Source organism: Panthera tigris, chromosome C2, assembly GCF_018350195.1.
Source record: "Panthera tigris isolate Pti1 chromosome C2, P.tigris_Pti1_mat1.1, whole genome shotgun sequence".
NCBI lineage: Eukaryota > Metazoa > Chordata > Mammalia > Carnivora > Felidae > Panthera > Panthera tigris.
Window position 1 is genome coordinate 6484104 of NC_056668.1, and position 19085 is coordinate 6503188.

At 45.5% G+C, this 19085-nt stretch overlaps 1 protein-coding gene across 2 annotated transcripts; it reads left to right on the plus strand.

The window, feature by feature from the left end:
• Positions 1 to 5886: 5886 nt before the first annotated feature.
• PSMG1 (proteasome assembly chaperone 1) lies at positions 5887 to 16303 on the plus strand. 2 transcript variants are annotated; one of them, XM_042956649.1, is made up of 7 exons: positions 5887 to 6077; positions 7275 to 7381; positions 8614 to 8765; positions 10536 to 10598; positions 13351 to 13549; positions 14423 to 14559; positions 16090 to 16303. In XM_042956649.1, the coding sequence occupies exons 1-7, from the start codon at positions 5893 to 5895 to the stop codon at positions 16162 to 16164; spliced, it is 918 nt and encodes a 305-aa protein (XP_042812583.1). In that variant the 5' UTR covers positions 5887 to 5892; the 3' UTR covers positions 16165 to 16303. The 2 variants fall into 2 exon arrangements, with proteins under 2 accessions (XP_042812583.1, XP_042812584.1); XM_042956650.1 differs by lacking the exon at positions 7275 to 7381 and having other exon boundaries at positions 5891 to 6077.
• Positions 16304 to 19085: the final 2782 nt, after the last annotated feature.

A 19085-nucleotide genomic window follows, 5' to 3' on the forward strand; every position in this document is an offset into this window, starting at 1 on the left:
AGGCCCAGGTGCTCGGACAGTTCCAAGAGCTCTGGCAGCGGGGGAGGGGGCTTGGTGGGCGGTGCGCCTCTGGAAAATGTTGCTGTCAGAGCCAACACCGAACGCTGTTTGTGCTTTCCAGGCTTTTTCTTTCTTTCTTTCTTAGTGTTTATTTATTCTTGAGAGAGAGACAGAGCATGAGCGGGGGAGGGGCAGAGCGAGAGAGGGAGACAGAATCCGAAGCAGGTTCCAGGCTCCGAGCTGTCAGCACAGAGCCCGATGTGGGGCCCGAACTCACGAACCGAACCGTGAGATCATGACCTGAGCCGAAGTCAGACGCTTAATGACTGAGCCACCCAGGCGCCCCTTTTGGCTAGCAAAACCCGGCAGGTCTTTTGTAAAAGCGAGGTGACATCCCGCAAACTTCCAAAAAGTGGAGAATGTCTGTACTTCTGCCCTAGAAGTGCACTGATCATTCCTGGATTTGAAATTTGCAAATGCAGCTCTGAGACCCGGGCAGAAATAAAAAGGATGTGAGCCCACCTAAGCTGGTAAACGCAGAGCGGTGGGCATAACATCATGTGACTCGGTACAACTGGGATGGATCCCCAGCCACTCCGAGCGAGTTGCTTCTCCACAGCGTTTAGTCTTGCCTCTTGACAGTGGGGCCCCTCCAGTTTGTAGCTCTCAGCTACAGCAACACCTCCTCAAAGGGAGCTTTCCTTGCCCTTTCTGGAAGGTGTCCGCATGGCTCCCAACACTTTTTAGTCCTTACAGCAACTAGAGTTCCAGGTATAGAATTAGTTTGCTTTAGCATCCGTATCCTGATCCTCTGGATGCCTGGCATATACCTTGCTGAGAAAATATCTGAATAATAAACGAAACCAGGATTTAAGAATTACAGTTAAATGAAATGCTCAAATAGTTGAAAAAATAGATCTAGGATTAAAACCATATTTTCGTTCTCTAAAATGAATAGGCAGTTCCTTTTTATCTGCCGGTTCATGTTTTTTTGACTAAAGGTGTTGGAATTAACACTTTCAGGACTGTCTTGAAGCAGAGCTGATAACCGCGTTGTCATAGTCGTGATGGCATTGCTTTCTCATTTAGGTTCCAGGAAAATTATTTCAAAGCTCATTGAATATCCTAAGCTAGTTCGACATAGACTTTTAGAAACAATACCAAAACTTTAGTGCTTTATGATGCCACGGGTACCTTCTCAGAAGTCTGGTACTGTTTTAAGTGACTGTTCTCTTTCCAGATTGGACAGTATACCTGATGCCATACTACTCAAGACTTCCTTTTGTAGGTGTGGAGGTGGGAGTAGTATCACTGATGATAATCACTTACGTTTTTTCCTTATTTGGCAGTGTGAATAGTTAAAAAAATTTTTTTTAACGTTTATTTATTTTTGAGACAGCGTGCGAGCAGGGTAGGGGGAGAGAGAGAGGGAGACACAGAATCCGAAGCAGGCTCCAGGCTCTGAGCCGTCAGCACCGAGCCCGACGCGAGGCTCGAACTCATGAACCACGAGATCATGACTGAGCTGAAGTCGGACGCCCAACCGACTGAGTCACCCAGGTGCCCCAATGAGTAGTTTTAAAACTTCTGATCTGGGGGTTTGTTATTGAGGAACATACGCAGCGGTAAAGTCTTGTGTTGCAAGTGTTTGCATTTATGTGAACTTTCACTCATTTTTCAGACTCTGTTCCCGGAGACAGAGAACCCAATACAAAAGTGAGAACGTGTATGCAGCATCATCAGGATGCAGTGCAAATGCCTCGTGAAATTCTGAAAGCAAAAATGGCACCTGAGAAAGTTCCCCGTAGATGTGTTACTGTGGCTGCAAATAAAATAAAAGTAGGAGTAATCTAAAGGAAAAGCTTTCAGGACCAGAAAATGTCTGGCTTAGAAAGACCAGCAGAAAACTGCCCCATCGAAGTGCGGCTGCTGTGGCTAAGGAAAAGTTACCGAATGTTTATAAAGAGGAGGATACAAGCATAAATTCAGGAAGTGAAAAAGAACCAGAAGGTATTAATAGCACAGCGCTTTTCTTAAGGCGTTCAGATCCTGGAAAGAAAAAGCACAATAACGACTAGGAAAATGTAGGAGTGATTTGAATTTGGATTCAATCAGGGATTGTATGTGATTGGACACAATCAGATACAAATACACTGGCAGTTGCATTCTGCTCCTAGCTTAAAGTTAATCCCTTGTTGGCACTTTCTGAGGAATTTTCTTTTCTTTTCTTTTCTTTTTAATGTTTATTTTTGAGAGAGAGGTAGAGTGTGAACGGGGGAGGGGCAGAGAGAGAGGGAGACACAGAATCCGAAGCAGGTTCCAGGCTCAGAGCTGTCAGCACAGAGCCCGACGCAGGGCTCGAACTCAAAGGCCCTGAGATCGTGACCTAAGCCGAAGTCGGAGGCTTAAGCAACCGATTGAGCCACCCAGGCGCCCCTCTGAGGAATTTTCTAAAAGCCATACTCCAGTGGGTCAAAGTGGGAGGAAACCTTCCTTGCAGTGGGCTCTTGCACAGAGACACATAACAGAGAATCCGAGGGTTGGGGGGTATAATAGATTGTGGAGCCCGTAGTGGAGAGGTGGAAAGAAAAGGACAAATGGCCGGTCACAAGATTATTCCTGTTTAGAAAGGAAGGGTCTTGGAGAAATCTCTTGGTTCCTTAGAGGAACATAATGGAAAGTGTACAGGGTCTGTACCTTCAGGGACTGGAAAAAAAAAAAATGTCAAAATCGCAACCTGATGCTAATTTTAAGCCTTTTGCATTAGAGAATAAAAATTTAGACCACCATAGCTACGGTGTTTACTAAAGTAAGAGGGAAAAAATATTAATGCACGTTTCAAGAGGAAGTGCCATGGAGCCAATTTGACTTTTGAGTGAACCAGATACCTAAGTAAGATCCAGTCCATGCAATTCACAACCTCACAAGTCTAAAACAACTTAAACTGGAAGGACCTGGGGATTGAATGATGTGGAGGTTGATGATCGAGTTCTGAAGTGGAGTGTTGGAAATGGGCAATTAGCAAAAACCCATCAATGTCTTATTTTGTTTATAATCTTGGAACTCGTACTGAATGGCGACCACTTGATGTGACTAATTCAGGGAGTATATATTTTTCTATGAAGGCTATGAATGTGACTATCACAACTTCTTTTCCTCACTTTTCCTTTCACATAACTGCATTTACAGTGATGCCAAAATGTACCTCATTATGAGGCAAGGTCTTAGTTTTAACCAGTTAATAATAAAAGGTATAGATTAAGATCAAAACAGTCATATTTTTGGATGATAGTGACATCCTCTTAGGTTTCTTTTCAGCACCTTAAAAATCAGTATTTTGTGAACACTTTGAGCAAATTGGTTACAGTTTCATCACAACAAACTTTACTGGCAGCATGTGGGCTATTTCATTGTGGCCTTTGCTAGGATTAGAAAATCTGATCTTGATACTATGAAGAATTTCTTTGCGATGAGGTTTAATTTGTTGTTAATTGGTATTTGTTGAAATTAAGATCACCAGATTAAATGAACGCACTGTTAATCTTAACACAGTAACATGCTATTGGAGAAGCGAATTGTTAGAAGCAAGTTGTTTTCCCATTTAAAAATATCTGTGAATATTAATATATGATTTGCATGTGTAAATCTGAAAAAGTGAAATATAGAAACCTACGGGTTTCTATTCCTTCTTCATTAAAAGACTAATGTAATGCATATATTTTGGTTATACAGACAGACCCAAGTGTCTAGATTACTTGAGAAATTTGTTTGTGGTTGCATGTCTCCTTAAGAAAAAGGCTTTTTGTCGTTTATTTTCCTCTCTCTTAGCATAAGCCAGAATATTTCTAACCTACAGAGTCTGTGTCCTTTGCTCTCTGTTTATAGTGTACTTTCATCAGAAATACTGATACCCGTATCTTGTTACTAGTACAGGTGAGAAAGGGAAGAATTCCTAATAAATTGCTAATATTTTCAGGTGCATGGGGTTTGATTTTTGATTGCTAATGAACTGTTTAAACCTATTTCCGCTCCCATATTTACCCTTAATTTTGTGGAAATTTCTTATTGGGGATGTTCTATCCTTAACAAATACCATAATATGAAAATATTTAAGTCTCAGTTAAGACTATTTTATGCAAAATTTCTTGACAATTTCAGTGTAATCAAAGAATTTGTTTTGAATTTATGATGTTCTCTGATGGGCTTAATTTCCGCCAGTACTTCAGACGGTGTCACCAGCGATCTTTCCAAATGGAATCTCTTTGCTGAATTAGTATTTAAATTGAACATATATTTGCCTTTTTAAAAAGTGCTTGGCCTAAATTTATTGTAACTGCATGAAATAAGCATTTGTTTAAAACTTAACATTATTGTAAAACTCTCTGAAATGTATGCAGAATTTAAACCATGGCCAAATGTATTACCCTACTCCTAATTTTAATCAGCTTTCTAGAAATGATTTCTTCATAATGTAATTGTAAAAGCAAATCGAGCTTAAATTTTACTGGTTAAAAATGGCAAGTTACTTTATTGGACAAAAGGATTAAGTCACAGTGATACCCAAACATTCTTTTTATTCTGCAATTCAGTCCTTCTCTAAAACAACCCACCGGTATAAATGCAGCTTAAAAATACCACATTGGTGGGGCACCTGGGGGGCTCAGTCGGTTAGGCGTCTGACTTCAGCCCAGGTCCTGATCTCACGGCTGTTGAGTTCAAGCCCCACATCAGACTCTGTGCTGACAGCTCAGAGCCTGGAGCCTGCTTCTGATTCTGTGTCTCCCTTTCTCTCTCTGCCCCTCCCCTGCTCATGCTATGTCTCTCTCAAAAATAAATAAACATTTAAAAAAATTAAAAAAAAAAAAAACCACATTGGTAATCTTACTCCGTAAGTACACCCAAACTTTCCCAAGCTCTTACGGGATAGCACTTTGGTCATTCTTTATACTGAAATGTTCAAATTTTGCTTCAAAACCCAAACATTTATTTTGCTGGAATGTGTAAAACCGCTAAAACTGATTCAATGTAGATGCTTTTGTCGATCGTATTTCTCCACGTCTTAAAACAAGGTATTTCTAGCAGCTTCCTGAGATTTGTTTGATTACCTCCAGAGGCTCCGCCTGCCCCCAAACTAGTACTGAACTCTGTGCTTCTCGGCAGCATTCCAAAATGTGAGCAGTGCCACGTGTTTTCAGTACGACTACGTGTAGGTGAAGGGTCTGTGTCGCTCGCCACCCTGGACCCCGTCACTTAAAGTGTCCGCGGTGGCGCCTCGCGCCCGCCCGGAACAGTGTCGGGCGATGGGTCCTCCGCCGCGCCCCGAGGAAAGAGAACCGGCTCGAAAGCAACTGCACACACTGCTTATTCGTGAAAGGCTACTTAAAGCGAAAATAAATTTTGTATTGGAAATGGCCACGTTTTAAAAAAAGAAGTAACTATTTTTGCATTCTCATAAACTCTTTTAGATCGGCTTGACAATCATCAGCTTTTGAAGTGTGAATTCTTATTGCCAGAGTAAAAGTCGCATTTTATACCACCACGAAGCGCTGTATTTCTTCCCGCCCTCGGTCCGCAGCCCGGTGCTTAATGCAGCAAAGCTGCGCCTCCAGGAGGACGGACTCGGGGTGAGGGAAGGAAGGGCGGCTGAGCCGGCTCCTCCCGGGTCGGTCACCGGCCCAGGCCCCACGCCGCAGGCCCCAACCCCGCCGCCGGCTCGCCCCTCTAGCCCGCAGTCATCAAGCCTCTCGGTGCCCCTGCGGACTCAAGCTGCGGGAGAAGACGCTCGGGATTGGCGCGGCCTCAGGCACCCGGCGCGCGTGCGCGGGGGCGTGGCGCGAGGGCGGAGTTCAGGGGCGCGGGGGCGGTGCAGGGGGCGTGGCGGCGCGGGGGCGCATGCGCCGAGCCGGCGCGCCGCGGTTAGCCTGGGAAGGTGGCGGGGTGGGTATGGCGGCCACGTTCTTCGGAGAGGTGGTGAAGGCGCCGTGCCGAGCCGGGACGGAAGACCAGGAGGAAGAGGAGGACGAGAGGAGGGAGACGGCCGAGGACAGGGAGGTGCGGCGGCAGCTGGCGCGGAAGAGGTGAGGTCCTGGGCGCAGGACCCTGGGGCTTGCGGCCGGTCCGCGGCCCCGCTCTGCCTGGGGCTCGCCCGGCACAACCTGCCCGGGGTTCAGCGGGGGGCCTCGGCGCGGCCGGCAGAGCCAGCCCGCGGCCTCGCAGGGCCCTCCCTCTGCGTGGACTTGGGGGCACTCGTGACGTGTTCCCGGGCTGCGGTGCCGTCGCTGGGCCCCGCGGTCGTCGCGTGTTTGGTTCGTGGACTTAAGACAGCTCTCTCAAAAGCCTCTTTATCCTCCGCCCCACTCTTCGTTAGCATCGGTATCGGCAGCAGGTGGATGATCTGTCTCTTTAAAAACAGAATTATTTCCAAACACACACAGGTTGGAGAAAGTAGTAAAGCGACCCTTCATCCCTACCCAGTCATGTAAATTCAGCAGTTAATGAAGATTTTGCCGCATTTATCTCCCGCCACCCCGAGTGACCATAGCCTTTCACCTCGACATTTTTCAGAATGCACCTCAAACGATATAGGCACTTTCTTGCATATGCTGTTATAACCCCTAACAAAGTTAATAATTCCTGTTACCATTTAATAGTCCGTGCATGATCAGATTTATTCAGTAATCTGAAACATGATGTTCACAGTGTGTTTGTGTAAATCAAAATCCTGACAAGGTCCACACATTACCTTTGCACTTTTCTGTCTCTTGAGATGCCCGTCATTTAGAGCAGCCCCTTCTCACCCGTGCTGAGAGACGTGTCCAGTAGGATGTCGCACACTCTGGATTTGTCTGATCTAACGTGTGTGTCCATTACCTGCGTTTCCTGTAAACGGATGTTCCTTTTAGAGGCGTGGTCAGGTGCAAGTTCAGTATTTTGCTGGCAAGAATGCTTCCGCGGTGGTGCTTGGTGTTTCTTGTTGCCTGCTGTGACCCAGTTGTCCCACTTTTAGGGATGCTAAGATTGATTGATTGATCAGTGGGTCAGGTGGACAGCCTGATCTTCATTGTGGAGTTCTCCATGAGTTTTGCATCAGGTGGTTTTATGTTAGTTATTGTTGCTTCAACCTCTTGTTTCCTTTCAATTGTAATTACATTCTTTATGAGTTTAGAGTTTGCGTGTTACCTATTATAAGACGTATTTATAGTACCCTTTTTCTCCTTATATGGTACTAAGTATATTTAAGTTGTTTCAGTTTTGTCTTTTGTTTCTTGTGTTAGGGAGGTGCGGCTCTTTCGAAGACAAACAAAAACATCTTTGGAAGTTTCTCTGCTGGAAAAATATCCTTGCTCCAAGTTCATAATTGCTATAGGAAATAATGCAGTAGGTGAGTGGAGATATGTTAGACTGAACCTTTTGTTGAAAGAGCAAAATCCAAAGTTACTTATTGCTTTCCATCATAAAAGATTTCAAATGTCTGTTACTTTTTTAGAAAAAGTCATAGCAGAGTAACTTTTTATCTGAGTAAAATCTATGCCTCCTCATGTGATACCAATAAGACTTAAAGGAAGTGTTCTTGGGGCGCCTGGGTGGCTCAGTCGGTTGAGCTTCCCACTTACGGCTCAGGTCATGATCTCATGGTCTGTGAGTTTGAGCCCCGAGTCGGGCTCTGTGCTGACAGCTCGGAGCCTGGAGCCTGCTTCGGATTCTGTGTCTCCCTCTCTCTCTGACCTTCCCCCGTTCATGCTCTGTCTCTCTCTGTCTCAAAAAGAAATAAACATTAAAAAAAAAATTTTTTTTAAGTATTAAAAAAAAAAAATGAAAAAGGAAGTGTTCTTAGCTCCAGGAGGTTGTAAATTCCGGGAACTGGGTTTATAGTGTGTTGAGGTATCCAGATTTCTTGAGACTCCTGGGTCTGTGTGGGGCCGACTTGGAGGGACAGAGGTGGCATGTGTACGTGGCCGCCTTGCACCAGTGGTTCTTCACGGTGTTTGAATTAACGGGCTCTTGATAGCACGATGAGAACCCTAAAAGTAACTATGATCGCTCACAATTCTGAGCGTTCCGTCGCTAACGTTTTTGAGCCCTCAAGTTTGAAGGCCTGTTCATGGATGCCTGCATCTGATAGGTTAATGTTAGCACAGAGCAGAGTTCGTCCAGAACAATGTACACGTGCACGTGCACAAACCTGTGTAGTTTTAGCCAGTTCACAGGCTGGGGGGAGAGCCTTCGGGGTCTCCAGTGAAGTAGACCCCTTGCCCTATAAGGTAGCCCCAGTGCTTGGAGGACATCGTTAAGTACATGGTATATAACTACGGACTCACTGACGTAAAATGCTCCTGGCCTGGAATTTTCCCGCAAGTGGTACATCGTGAGTGTGCGGTAAAGTCCGGCAGTAAACCTGTGTCCTCAGTTCCTGCCTCTAATCTGTATTTGGGAGCAGTAGCCTTTAACTTCCTGAGGCCTCAGTTTCCTTTCCTGCAAAAGGGTGGTGTAAGGTCAGTGGTCTTAATGGCTCTTGTAGCGCTAGAATTCTAGGGTAACTTGGAGCTGTTTTTTACTGTAGAAAATGCAGCTTGCAGAACCAAGCACTAACTCAATGTGAATTGTTTTTCACAGCATTTTTGTCGTCATTTGTTATGAATTCAGGAGTCTGGGAAGAAGTCGGTTGTGCCAAACTCTGGAATGAATGGTGTAGAACAACGGACACCGTACATCTTTCCCCGACGGATGCCTTTTGTGTGTTTTATCATCTAAAATCGAATCCCTCGGTACGTGGGGATTGCTCGTATGCTTCAGAAGTAGTTGTTTAGCATTGTTCATGTGGTGTCCGTTTGAAGTTCGTGTTCCTTTACCTCTCCTGTTGGGCTGAGGAATTCTGCCTGTAGTCAGTGCTAGTAAGCACTCTTTTGTTTACGTGAATGGCAACAGGATATATACAGTGTGTTGATAAAGTTCCTAGGAAATTCGGAGATCGCTTTGGTAGGAAAAAACCATAAACAGTAGACATTCAGACCTTGCGCTCATTCACAAAATTCTTTCAGCGTGCAACTCTTAAGTGTGCAAAACCATGTTCTCTCTGAGAAAGCAGGGGCTTGTCCTTTGTTGCCGTGTACCCAGTGTTCAGCAAATGCCTGGTTCATGCTGGAAGCTCCGTTAACGTTTGCTGAACAAATGGAAGCTGTGTGCGTTCTCAGCACAATTCTCTGGACATCGAGCTTCTCCCCTGTCCTGATTTGTCCTGATTTGTTAAGTCCGAAAAGTCATTCTGGAGCTGATGCTAAGGAATTTCCTTGTGTCCTGTGCATTTGAGTCCTAATCTTGGGTCCATTGAGAGGACACTGCCCAGTGGGCAGTTTGAGAGATGAGTCAGGCAGATGAGGTGGCCAGGCAGGTGACGTGTGTCCCAACCTGCTTGTCTGACAGAGTACCGTTCCACAGCTGCTGAACACTTGAACAAGGGCCAGGGCAGGGGTCCCAAACAATGGAAGAAGTCACTAATTCCAAAATATTATAATGTGGCTTCTTTCAAAAGGTAAGGGTTCCACATGTTAGCCTTTTAAAATGTAAAGTTTGATTTTGTAATACTTACCGTTTTTTTTTTTAACATGTAATCCAAAGCTATTTAAGTTTATGTGAGGATTTTTATACACATCCAGCATTTATAGGATATAACGAAACTAAGCATGTTTTCGATTTGACCTTTAGTTGGAAATATTTCACTTTAGAATGGGTTGTGAGGGTCAGGTAGGAGAAATTTCTGTCCCTCCGTCTGGTCGTACCATTTATTACTCAGCTCTCTCTTGATCATGCAGAACCTGCGTGTGTAGTTCATTATGTATCCAGTCTTTGTCTTTTCCCCTATCGCCAGGCACCGTTTTCCCCTCCTGTGCTTCCCTTGGGTAATTAAGTGTCAACATTTCTGGCAATATTTTAATGGATGTTGAGTTCAGTGGATAATATCATTCCATGAGTATTAATAATCAAGAATCCATCATTTTATGGCCTGGGGTCGTCACAAATCACTTCATTTTGACCATATGGTTTGGAACTTGGTTTCTAAAATAATACCATGTTCACAGGCACCGGTACCGTTCTAGAATGCCCTTTGGGCTGAGGTGCTGTCAGGCTGTCATTCGCTCTGATAGCTCCTAGTGTTTGCATAATGCTTACATTTTACAGTGTTTACGTTTATTTTGCACTCGGTCTTCATGGTGTGTGACCCCCCAGAAGGGCAACAGGACTGGTAATTCCTGTGCTATAAAGAAGATGCTGGTACCATTTACTGGTAGTATCTTCAGGGTCTCCTGTGCGAGCTCTTGCGGTCACTCTGTCCCTGTGTACTTTATTCTCGTGGTAACTGCCAGTAGTGGCTCGATTCTTAAATTTTAAAGATAAACGAATAAGCCAATAGCAGTGCAGAAAGACCCGTGTTGTCTAAAGGTTATATTAGGATTCAAATGATAATGTAAATGGTGATAGTTTGGGGTGTGTGTAGAAGTCATTTGACCTGACAGAATACTTGGAATGTGATTTTCCAGGTCTTGCTCTGTCAGTGCAGCTGCTATGTTGCTGAAGACCAGCAGTATCAGTGGCTGGACAAGGTAAGAGACAAGTGAAGGCTGGCCTGTGGTCACACCGAGTGACGTTCCTTAGGCGTTCTCTATCTTGATGCTTGAACCTACATAGCTAAGTGCTGGAACAGAAGTCTTTGTTGTTGTTTTTCTAAAAGACATTGTAGCAATCTAGTACAAAATTCGAAGAATAAAAACTCATTTAACAAATGTAATCAGCAATGTGCTGAAGATTGTGGGTCATAGAAGCCTAAAGCGTCTCGTGATTCTTCCCATCCACCATGTTGTGACCTTCGAAAGAGAAACGGGCTACTGACAAGAAACGGAACCGGGTCACGGCCAGGGGCAGAAAACAGCAGTGCTGACAGTGTTGGCTGGAGATGCCCCGAGTTGGGAGGCAGGAAATGGGTGTGAGCTGGATTCAGGGGGTTGGCGCCCGGCTGCTGCTTGCTCCAAATTCCAAAATATTACATCCGTTTTTCTTAGCATTAGGATAAATTAATTGAGGCTTCATTTTGTGGGAAAATTGTGCACGTGGTACGTGCCCAATAAAACATATTTTTCAGGGGCGCCTGGGTGGCTCGGTCGTTTAAGCGTCAGACTTCAGCTCAGGTCATGATCTCATGGTTCATGGGTTCGAGCCCCGCGTCGGGCGCTGTGGTGACAGCTCAGAGCTTAGAGCCTGCTTGGGATTCTGTGTCTCCCTCACTCTCTGCTCCTCCCCGTTCATGCTCTGTCTCTCAAAAATAAATAAATGTTAAAAAGAATTAAAAAAGAAAATCATTTTTCAGCAAAGAATTTAGGAGTTTTAGAGAATACTCATGATTCTGGTAGTTGCATATTATTATTATTTTTAAATAATTAATTTATTTTTGAAAGAGAGAGAGAAGAGAGGAGCGGGCAGAGAGATAGAATCCCAACCAGGCTGTGCATTGTCAGCGCAGAGCCCACTGCAGGGCTCGAACCTGCAAACTGAGGTTGTGACCTGAAGCCGAAACCAAGAGTCAGATGCTTAACCAACTGAGCCACCCAGGTGCCCCCTGTTGCATATTATTTTTAAAGGAAGTAGGTCTCATATATATCTTAGTAACATTTCAGCTTAAATCTTAGATATATTTTTGTATAGCTGTTAAAATTAAATTCATTAGAAATAAGAAATTTGGTGTATGCCTGTTTCAGACCAGATTGGCATACTTAGAAACATTTATTAAAAGTTATTAAATACATTTTATTAAATGAGGAATTATTTAAGAAGGTCTTTGACCCTTCCCATGATCCTGTATGTGATTTTGTGTTTTGTACCAATATTTATTTTTCTAGGGAGAGAGTCCCTAGCTTTCCTCAGATCTCAGAAGGGCAGGAAACTGCTGTGTTAATTCGTGTTTTTTGATTTAAGTAGGATGACTATTATGTCAAAAATATTTTATTATTTTTGTACTACAGAGCACCTTTTTTCTTCCAGACTTAAAAAACTTTTTAATCAGTATTTTTTTTTTTTTTTTTCCTGTGGGACACTCTTTGGGTCCCCCTACTGTTTGGTTCATGTCAGCCACAAAATCCTAATAATCACACATAGTCTAACAGAGTGCTCAAGTGTGAATTCAGACTATAGGTATTACAGGCAGGATGATAACTTAGGCCTTGTGAGTAATGTTGTTTTTCTTTTTTTTTAATTAAAAAAATTTTAAATTTATTTTTGAGAGAGACAGATAGTGCAAGCAGGGGAGGGGCAGAGAGAGACACTGAATCTGAAGCAGATTCCAGCCTCTGAGCTGTCAGCACAGAGCCCAATGTGGGCCTCGAACTCATGAACCGTGAGATCGTGACCGTGCCGAAGTCAGGTGCTCAACCAACTGAGCCACCCAGGCACCCCAGTAATGTATCTTAAATGGGATGTACCTGCTGACAGATGTTTATTGTGATAACTATTTTTTGTTTGTTTACAGATCTGTGATATGATGAAATTAGGCTTACAAATCCTTTATGACACATAGAATCTTTAGTTCTGTTGTTATTGTTTGAAAAGCCATTCTCTTTTCATAAAATATTTTCCAAAGTGGCCTAAAGTCTCCTTTTTTTTTTCTTTAAAAAATAGCTGCTTTTTTTGGGTTTACATCACCATAGATTTTAAAAGCTGGAAGGGTCCTTGGAAATTCATGAAATACAAACTTGGGAGGAAATAAAGGTCTAGAGTGATTGAAACTTGCCTACAATCGAAATAGTGAACTTAATCATTTGCACTGATACAGCACTATTCATACAACTTGCAGCTTAGAAACGTCTTCATTAAAAAGTGTTCTAGAACACATCAGTACATGGATTAGAGAAAGGGGATCGCTTCCTTTTGCTGATAGACTCCTATTCTGAAGGTAGCTTGCAAGTAAAGCCGTGTTTAGACATAACCTCTCTTAGTCGAGATCTCGTAGTCAAGTGGCAGGTCCACTCTCGGTGCCAGTCCTGGTTATCCCCGCAGCTGCTCTGGCCGTGTGTGTTCCTGACTTCCATTTACTACAGGTTGCAGTTCCCTCAGGTGGGTGGGCAGTACTGTCGTTCTTAGTTCGCAGATGGGGAGAGTGACGTAGAAAACCACCAAGCTAGACCGTGACAGAACCGAGATCACGCCCAGGTGAGGGGACAGGACAGCAAAGCACGTAGTCTGTATTTCAGTGGACGCGTCCACCTCGCAAGGCACGGTGGATGGTGTTGGGTAAACAGCTAGAGGCATGTTTCTATTCCGTAACAAAATTAGAGATGTCTTTTAACTTGGGGTCACTTTTGCTAGGTCTTTGGCTCTTGTCCAAGGAAGAACATGCAAGTGACTGTGCTCACGTGTCGACATGTTACTGACTATAAAACCGCAGAATCTACCAGCAGCCTCCATTCTCCTTTCCTGAAAGCCCTAAAAACAGAGAATTTCAAAGAGCCTCCGTGCTGCTCACTGCTAGAACAACCAAATATTGTGCATGATCTTCCTGCCGCAGGTGGTATTAAAATTTGTAATATTTACGTTACAGCTTATTATTGTTGAATTGGTTATTTGACTGTTGGAGGTCTTTTTAAAGTAGTTTTTGATGATGACTGATACCAGTGTTCTGCTGTTTGTCTTTAATGTCTGTTGTTGCTAGTAGGTTGTGCTTGATGTGAGTTTTAACATTTTCCAGACACACAGTTCCCACGCGAGAGCAGCTCAGAGTTCGTAATTAACTGCTAGGCTTCAGGGTTGCTCTGTTTCTTTTTGGTCCGTGATAACTCATCACGCAGGCCAGTGTTAGATGTAAATTGTTGGTGCACGGAAAGTTGGTAAAGTATGTTTTAATTGTCGACATAGAAGTCTCCAGAAACTGAATTGTAGTAGTGTTGTCAATATTTTATTTTTTACTCCTGTTAATTATACCCTAGCATCGTATCAAAATGAGATTGTCAGTTACTTTTCAGTAGCTGATATATTATATAATTGCTATTTGTTAATAAGTAAAAGTTTTTTCCCCCGTTAAATGTTAGGTTTACTAGAATAAGTGGCTAAGTATTTTACATTGTGCACTATGTATTTATTATTTACTTTTAATTTATTATATTCAGCAAAATTTTAATCTTGAAGCTACTTAAGATGTGTCTCCGTGTTTTCAGGAAATGCAAAATAAACTGTTTATAAATGCCAAGAAATTAGGAAGATAAATTAGCTTTGAAAGAACATATGCATTGTAAGGGGTTTAATATGGCAGTAAACACTTTGATTAAGGGAGGCAACAGAGACCACTGTTTTTAAAAGTAGCCTTTTTTATATAGAGATGTTTAGTTTAAAAAAATCACATAGTAGAAGACTTCAATGGTTTTTTCCCTTGTATGACTCATAGTTCTGAGTTACTGCCAAGTGTGGAAAATCCCTGCGATTCTGTACTTGTGCTATACTGATGTGATGAAGTTAGACCTCATTACAGTTGGAGCTTTTAAGCCTGTCCTTTCTTCCAGAAGCTTGAAAGGTTTGGTTAAGGTAAGGTTTTCACTCACTGACTTAATAGCTGAGTTGCCACGAACTTAGTAACAGGTGCAAATTTCTGGTACCAATGTAAAACCCAAGCAACGCTTAGAGATCCTTTTTTCTCAGAACAAAGCTTTCTAGTCCGGCACGTTGAGTGGGCCCGTCACCCTCTTTTAGATGTGCTCCTGTAACTCGAGAACTGTTTTCCCACTTTCTCATGGTAGATCCTTGCAGTGTATGGATATAAATCCCAGGCGGCTATGTAGAAAGATGGTTTCACTGTTCAGGAAGTTTCTGTAACTGACTCATTTGGAAGGTGCAATGTTTAAGAAGGCAGTCGTGAGCACAGCAGGGGTCAGATTATCAACGTTGATTCACTTAATTTTGCGTGGGGCTGGCTGCCCTCGGTGCGTGTTCTCGGTGCGTGTGTCGTGGGCTCCTTCCCCAGGAAGGTTCACGCTGGGACGTGTGCACAAGTTTGCCTGTGGTTGCTGGTAGTTGAGGACCCCGCCCCCCTCCTGTCCCCGAGGGGCTTGCTGGAAGTGCATGGACCCTGGTGAAGAACTTCTCTCTTACAGGGAAGAGACTGCAACAGTGTTCGCAGTGCAAGTCCTGCTTTATTCTAGAATGGCCATTGGCGTTAAGACACCTTTTTGGGCACGTTCTGTTGGGGTTAGCTCGTAAATTCGTTTGCTTGCTAGGTGGTCAGCTCCGTGGGAATGGACCGCGTTTCTCCATTTCGGTACCCCCCCCCCCCCCCCCCCCCCCCGTCATGTACCTGGCACGTAGGGGGATGCCCGGTCGTTTGTTGAATTATTAGCAATAAAACCGGAAAACGAATGTAATCCAAGCATAATTTCAAATTACCGGGAGTCACGAGCGGTTCTCTAGTTAGCACCACTTCCAGAGCACATACTAATAGTCGGTTCGTGTCTGTAGTGAACGCCTAATAGGCTCTTCCCACTGCCTGGTGAGTGCGGGCCGTGGCTGGTCTGTCCCTGCTGTCGTGCCCAGCCTTGGCCTGCAGGTGGCGGAGGGGACGGTGGCGCAGGGGACTGTGATGCCAGTCAGGGCAGGGGAGGGGGAGGGGGGGAGGGAGAGGAGGAGGGGATGAGGCTCGTTTGGGGCGAGGCTGGCACTTTGGCTGGATCTGAGAGATGGATGGATCCCCGTGGGTAGTGGCGTGTGCAGGGGGGCGTGTGCAGAGGGGTGCGTGCAGGGGGGCGGCTGGGAGTGCAGAAGGGGGCAGGCTCGGGGCGCCTTTGAGGAGGGCGGGGCAGAGTTGGAATTGGGGGCGCAGGGGCGAGAGAGCTCCCGTGGGAGAGAGGCCGGGCTGGTGTGTGTGAAGGCCGTGTGGCACCCCCAGTGGGTTTGGGGCAGGGGGAGGACATGCTTAGATGTTTCCTCTGCGGGAACACGGAGATGCGCTGCCGCGGTCAGGTGCTCCGTTGATGTCCTGAGCGTGTGGGGTTGGAGTGGGTGGGTTCGTTGTAACCGAGTTCTCCATCTCCCTGTATTAACAATTTTTTTCTCTTCTTCCAGAATATTCCCCAGAGCACAGAGATACTGAAGAAGTTGATGACAACAAATGAGATTCAGAGTAACATTTACACGTGATTCCAGAGGTGGTTTTGTACAGTGTGTTATTACCCACCCGTTCCTTTAAAGGGAGCTGCGTGTCCCATTTTGTTGGTTCCTTTTTTTCCAAGGGGGTCTTTTGAGGGTGTTCAAACAGAATAAACTTATTTTAAATTCATTGTAGTTTTAGTTCCTTTCTTTGGTGATATAAGCCAGATGTTTTCTTGTATCCACTAGGTGGGAGTGTTGTTTTTTATTTGAATATTTTACAGTAATATAGTTAGACTTTTAAAAAGCCACAGCTAACAGGTTTTATTAATACATAGGTATAGTTACTTTAGTGGAAAAATTCTGTGTGATATTTGAAAGTTGATTGGTGATTCTTAGTATGTGAAAAGTTTGTATTTTATGGTTTTTTTTTTTTTTTTTTTTTTTTTTTTTTTTTTTGTGGGTAAAAATTGACAGGGTAACAAGGTTCTGTATTTGCTCAAAATGAAACAAAAGAAATGTGCATTTCCTCACTTTTCAGTACCACCTGACGGTGGCCTCTGCGCAGACTTTTCCGGGCCTGGTACAGCTCCCGCTGTGCCGTGGCCCCAGCACTGTGGGGACTGCCGTCGTTAGGATGTGGGGGGAGTCCTGAGCTCCATGTAGCCGAGCCACGACATAAGACCACACACCAAACTGCATCGGTGAACGCAGATTTTCAAATGTTGGAGTTGAGAAGTGCTTCTCATCTCTTTTTCATCTTCTTAGTTACAGAATCGTTTGTATGTTACAGATTTAGACCGCGTACTTGTACCTTCCCGATGGGCTGGGGTGGGGACATGGCTCCCCACCCTCACTGCCCCTGGCCTTGCGTGCGGCGCATGTGAATGTGCCCTTGTGCGGGACGTTGAAGTATCCTCCTCGTTGCAGAAGTGGATGCATCCGTTCAGAAGTGTGTTTGCAGAGCCCGATGGTGGCTTTGGGGTCTCGTCTGGAGCCTTTTCTTGCACTGCAGGTTAGGGTGGTCATGAACACAGCGACCTTAGAAATGAGCAAATCCCAGGCCGTCCCCTACAGGCTGTGTGGCTGTGGGTAGATGCCGTAAGGCCCTTGGGAGCCCCAGTTTACTCATCTGTAAACTGCAGATAGAACCAGAAAGGAAAATTAATGAGTTAATGGAAGTGTGCAGTAAGCGTTTCTTCCTTCAGGTGTCCGTTTTTCATCTGCTCAGTGAGGAAGAATCTATCTGCTTGTGTGGTTGGGTGATTGTAAATATAAACATATAAAAATGGCTTTTGATGAACAGGAGGATGGTACTTCCGCGTGCACACGCCTGTGTGCCTGTCCCAAGGGTCCCGACTGCCCGGTGCAGCCAGGATAGAGCGACAGGCACTGCCCCCCCTCCCCCCCACCGTCCCTTCTCAGTACTGCATGCCGAACTCAAGAACCACGATTCTTGGCAATGTAACGGCCAGGAGTGGTGTAGTTGGGGGAGGTGTGCGGTGAGTGGTTGGGTTCATCACTATTGGGCGGGGGGCTTGTGAAACGTTCCTTACTTTGCACTGAGATTCATTAAGAGTAACAGATCAGTAACTCTTCAGAGACCTAGAATCTGTCGTTCTATTCGTATGAGTAAGTCACTGATGTGAATGGTGGTGGTTTTTGGAGAAGAGTGATCGGGATGAACCGAAATGGTCACCTGCGATGCTGACGTCTCTCTTTTTAATGCCAGCGGACACTCTTTTCTGAAGCGTATTCAAGTCCTGTGATCTTTAATTTGGGCTGGGGAGCGGGGCAGGGAGGAGGATGTGCCAGAACGATGAGGAGAGAGCGTCTGCACTGCCGGCCGCCCACAGCCCTGGTTGTTCAGGGTCCACGCGGATCGCTCACGGGCGCGCTCCCCGCAAGGTGCCCTCAAGGAAAGCTCAGGTGAGGCTTGCTCGGGAGCCTGCAGCAACAGGAGGCACTGTCGCCTGTCATACCTTCCGCAGGGTGTAGCGTCTTAATGTCATTACCCGACTTCAGAGTGTCTGGGTGCTGGGTGTCTGAGCTGCGGGCCACCCCTCACGTGAAATCCGGTCGCCACAAACGTTTTTGAGTGTGAAAAGCACCAGTGGCGCCGATCTGGTGACCTATTTAAGGAACCCTCTGATGCTGCTGAAATCTGTTTATGGCCACAAACGGGAGCCTCGCGGTATTCTCTGCAGGTTACGTTTTGCCTAGTGAAGGCCCACGACACGGTCACCCCATTACTGATTTGGGAAAGGAAAGGAGGGAGGCGAAGGGCACATCATTCTGAGTGTCGTTAACATGGCTCGCAAGAGACAGGTGAACCCTGGTTCCCTGCGAATTCACCTGTGCCGTCTGGGTCCATTAAGCAGATCTGGGAGAGAGAGGAGAGGGTTTTCACGGAGGCCAGGTCAGTGCAGTTTCTGGTGTGAGTGTCGGTTTTGCTTACTTAGAAACAGGACTGAAGAGTTACTAAGCCTCCCTCTCCCTTCTCCGTCCGCGTTGCCGTTTCGGGGTGCTGTTAGTCCCCCTCAACCCGGACTGCATCCTGAAAGAGGAGCTCCTGCGACTGAGCCCAGGGAGGGGGACCGTGCCACACCTGACACTGCCTGGACACGTTTACAGCTGTCCTTTCATACCGTCCTTGGAACAGGCCGAGGAAGAGCCCCTGGAGTTTGGGCCCCACGGGGTCCGGCCCTGGTGAGGGCTGGGCTTAAGCAGCTTGGCTTTTCCTACAAAACTGCCCGCCCGAGGCTGGGAATGCAGGGCTCCTGGGCCTCACCACTGGAACCATCCAGAAGACTGGAAACCCAGTGACCAGAGATGGCTCAGCCTCCCAGGGATGGAACTGATCCGAAAGAACCAGGTTCCCCTCCTCAGCAGCCCCACATCTCAAGTCCCAGGTGCGGCTCTGGGCACGGAGCGGCAGCCGGGGTCCCTCCCACCGCGGGCTTCTGGGGGCG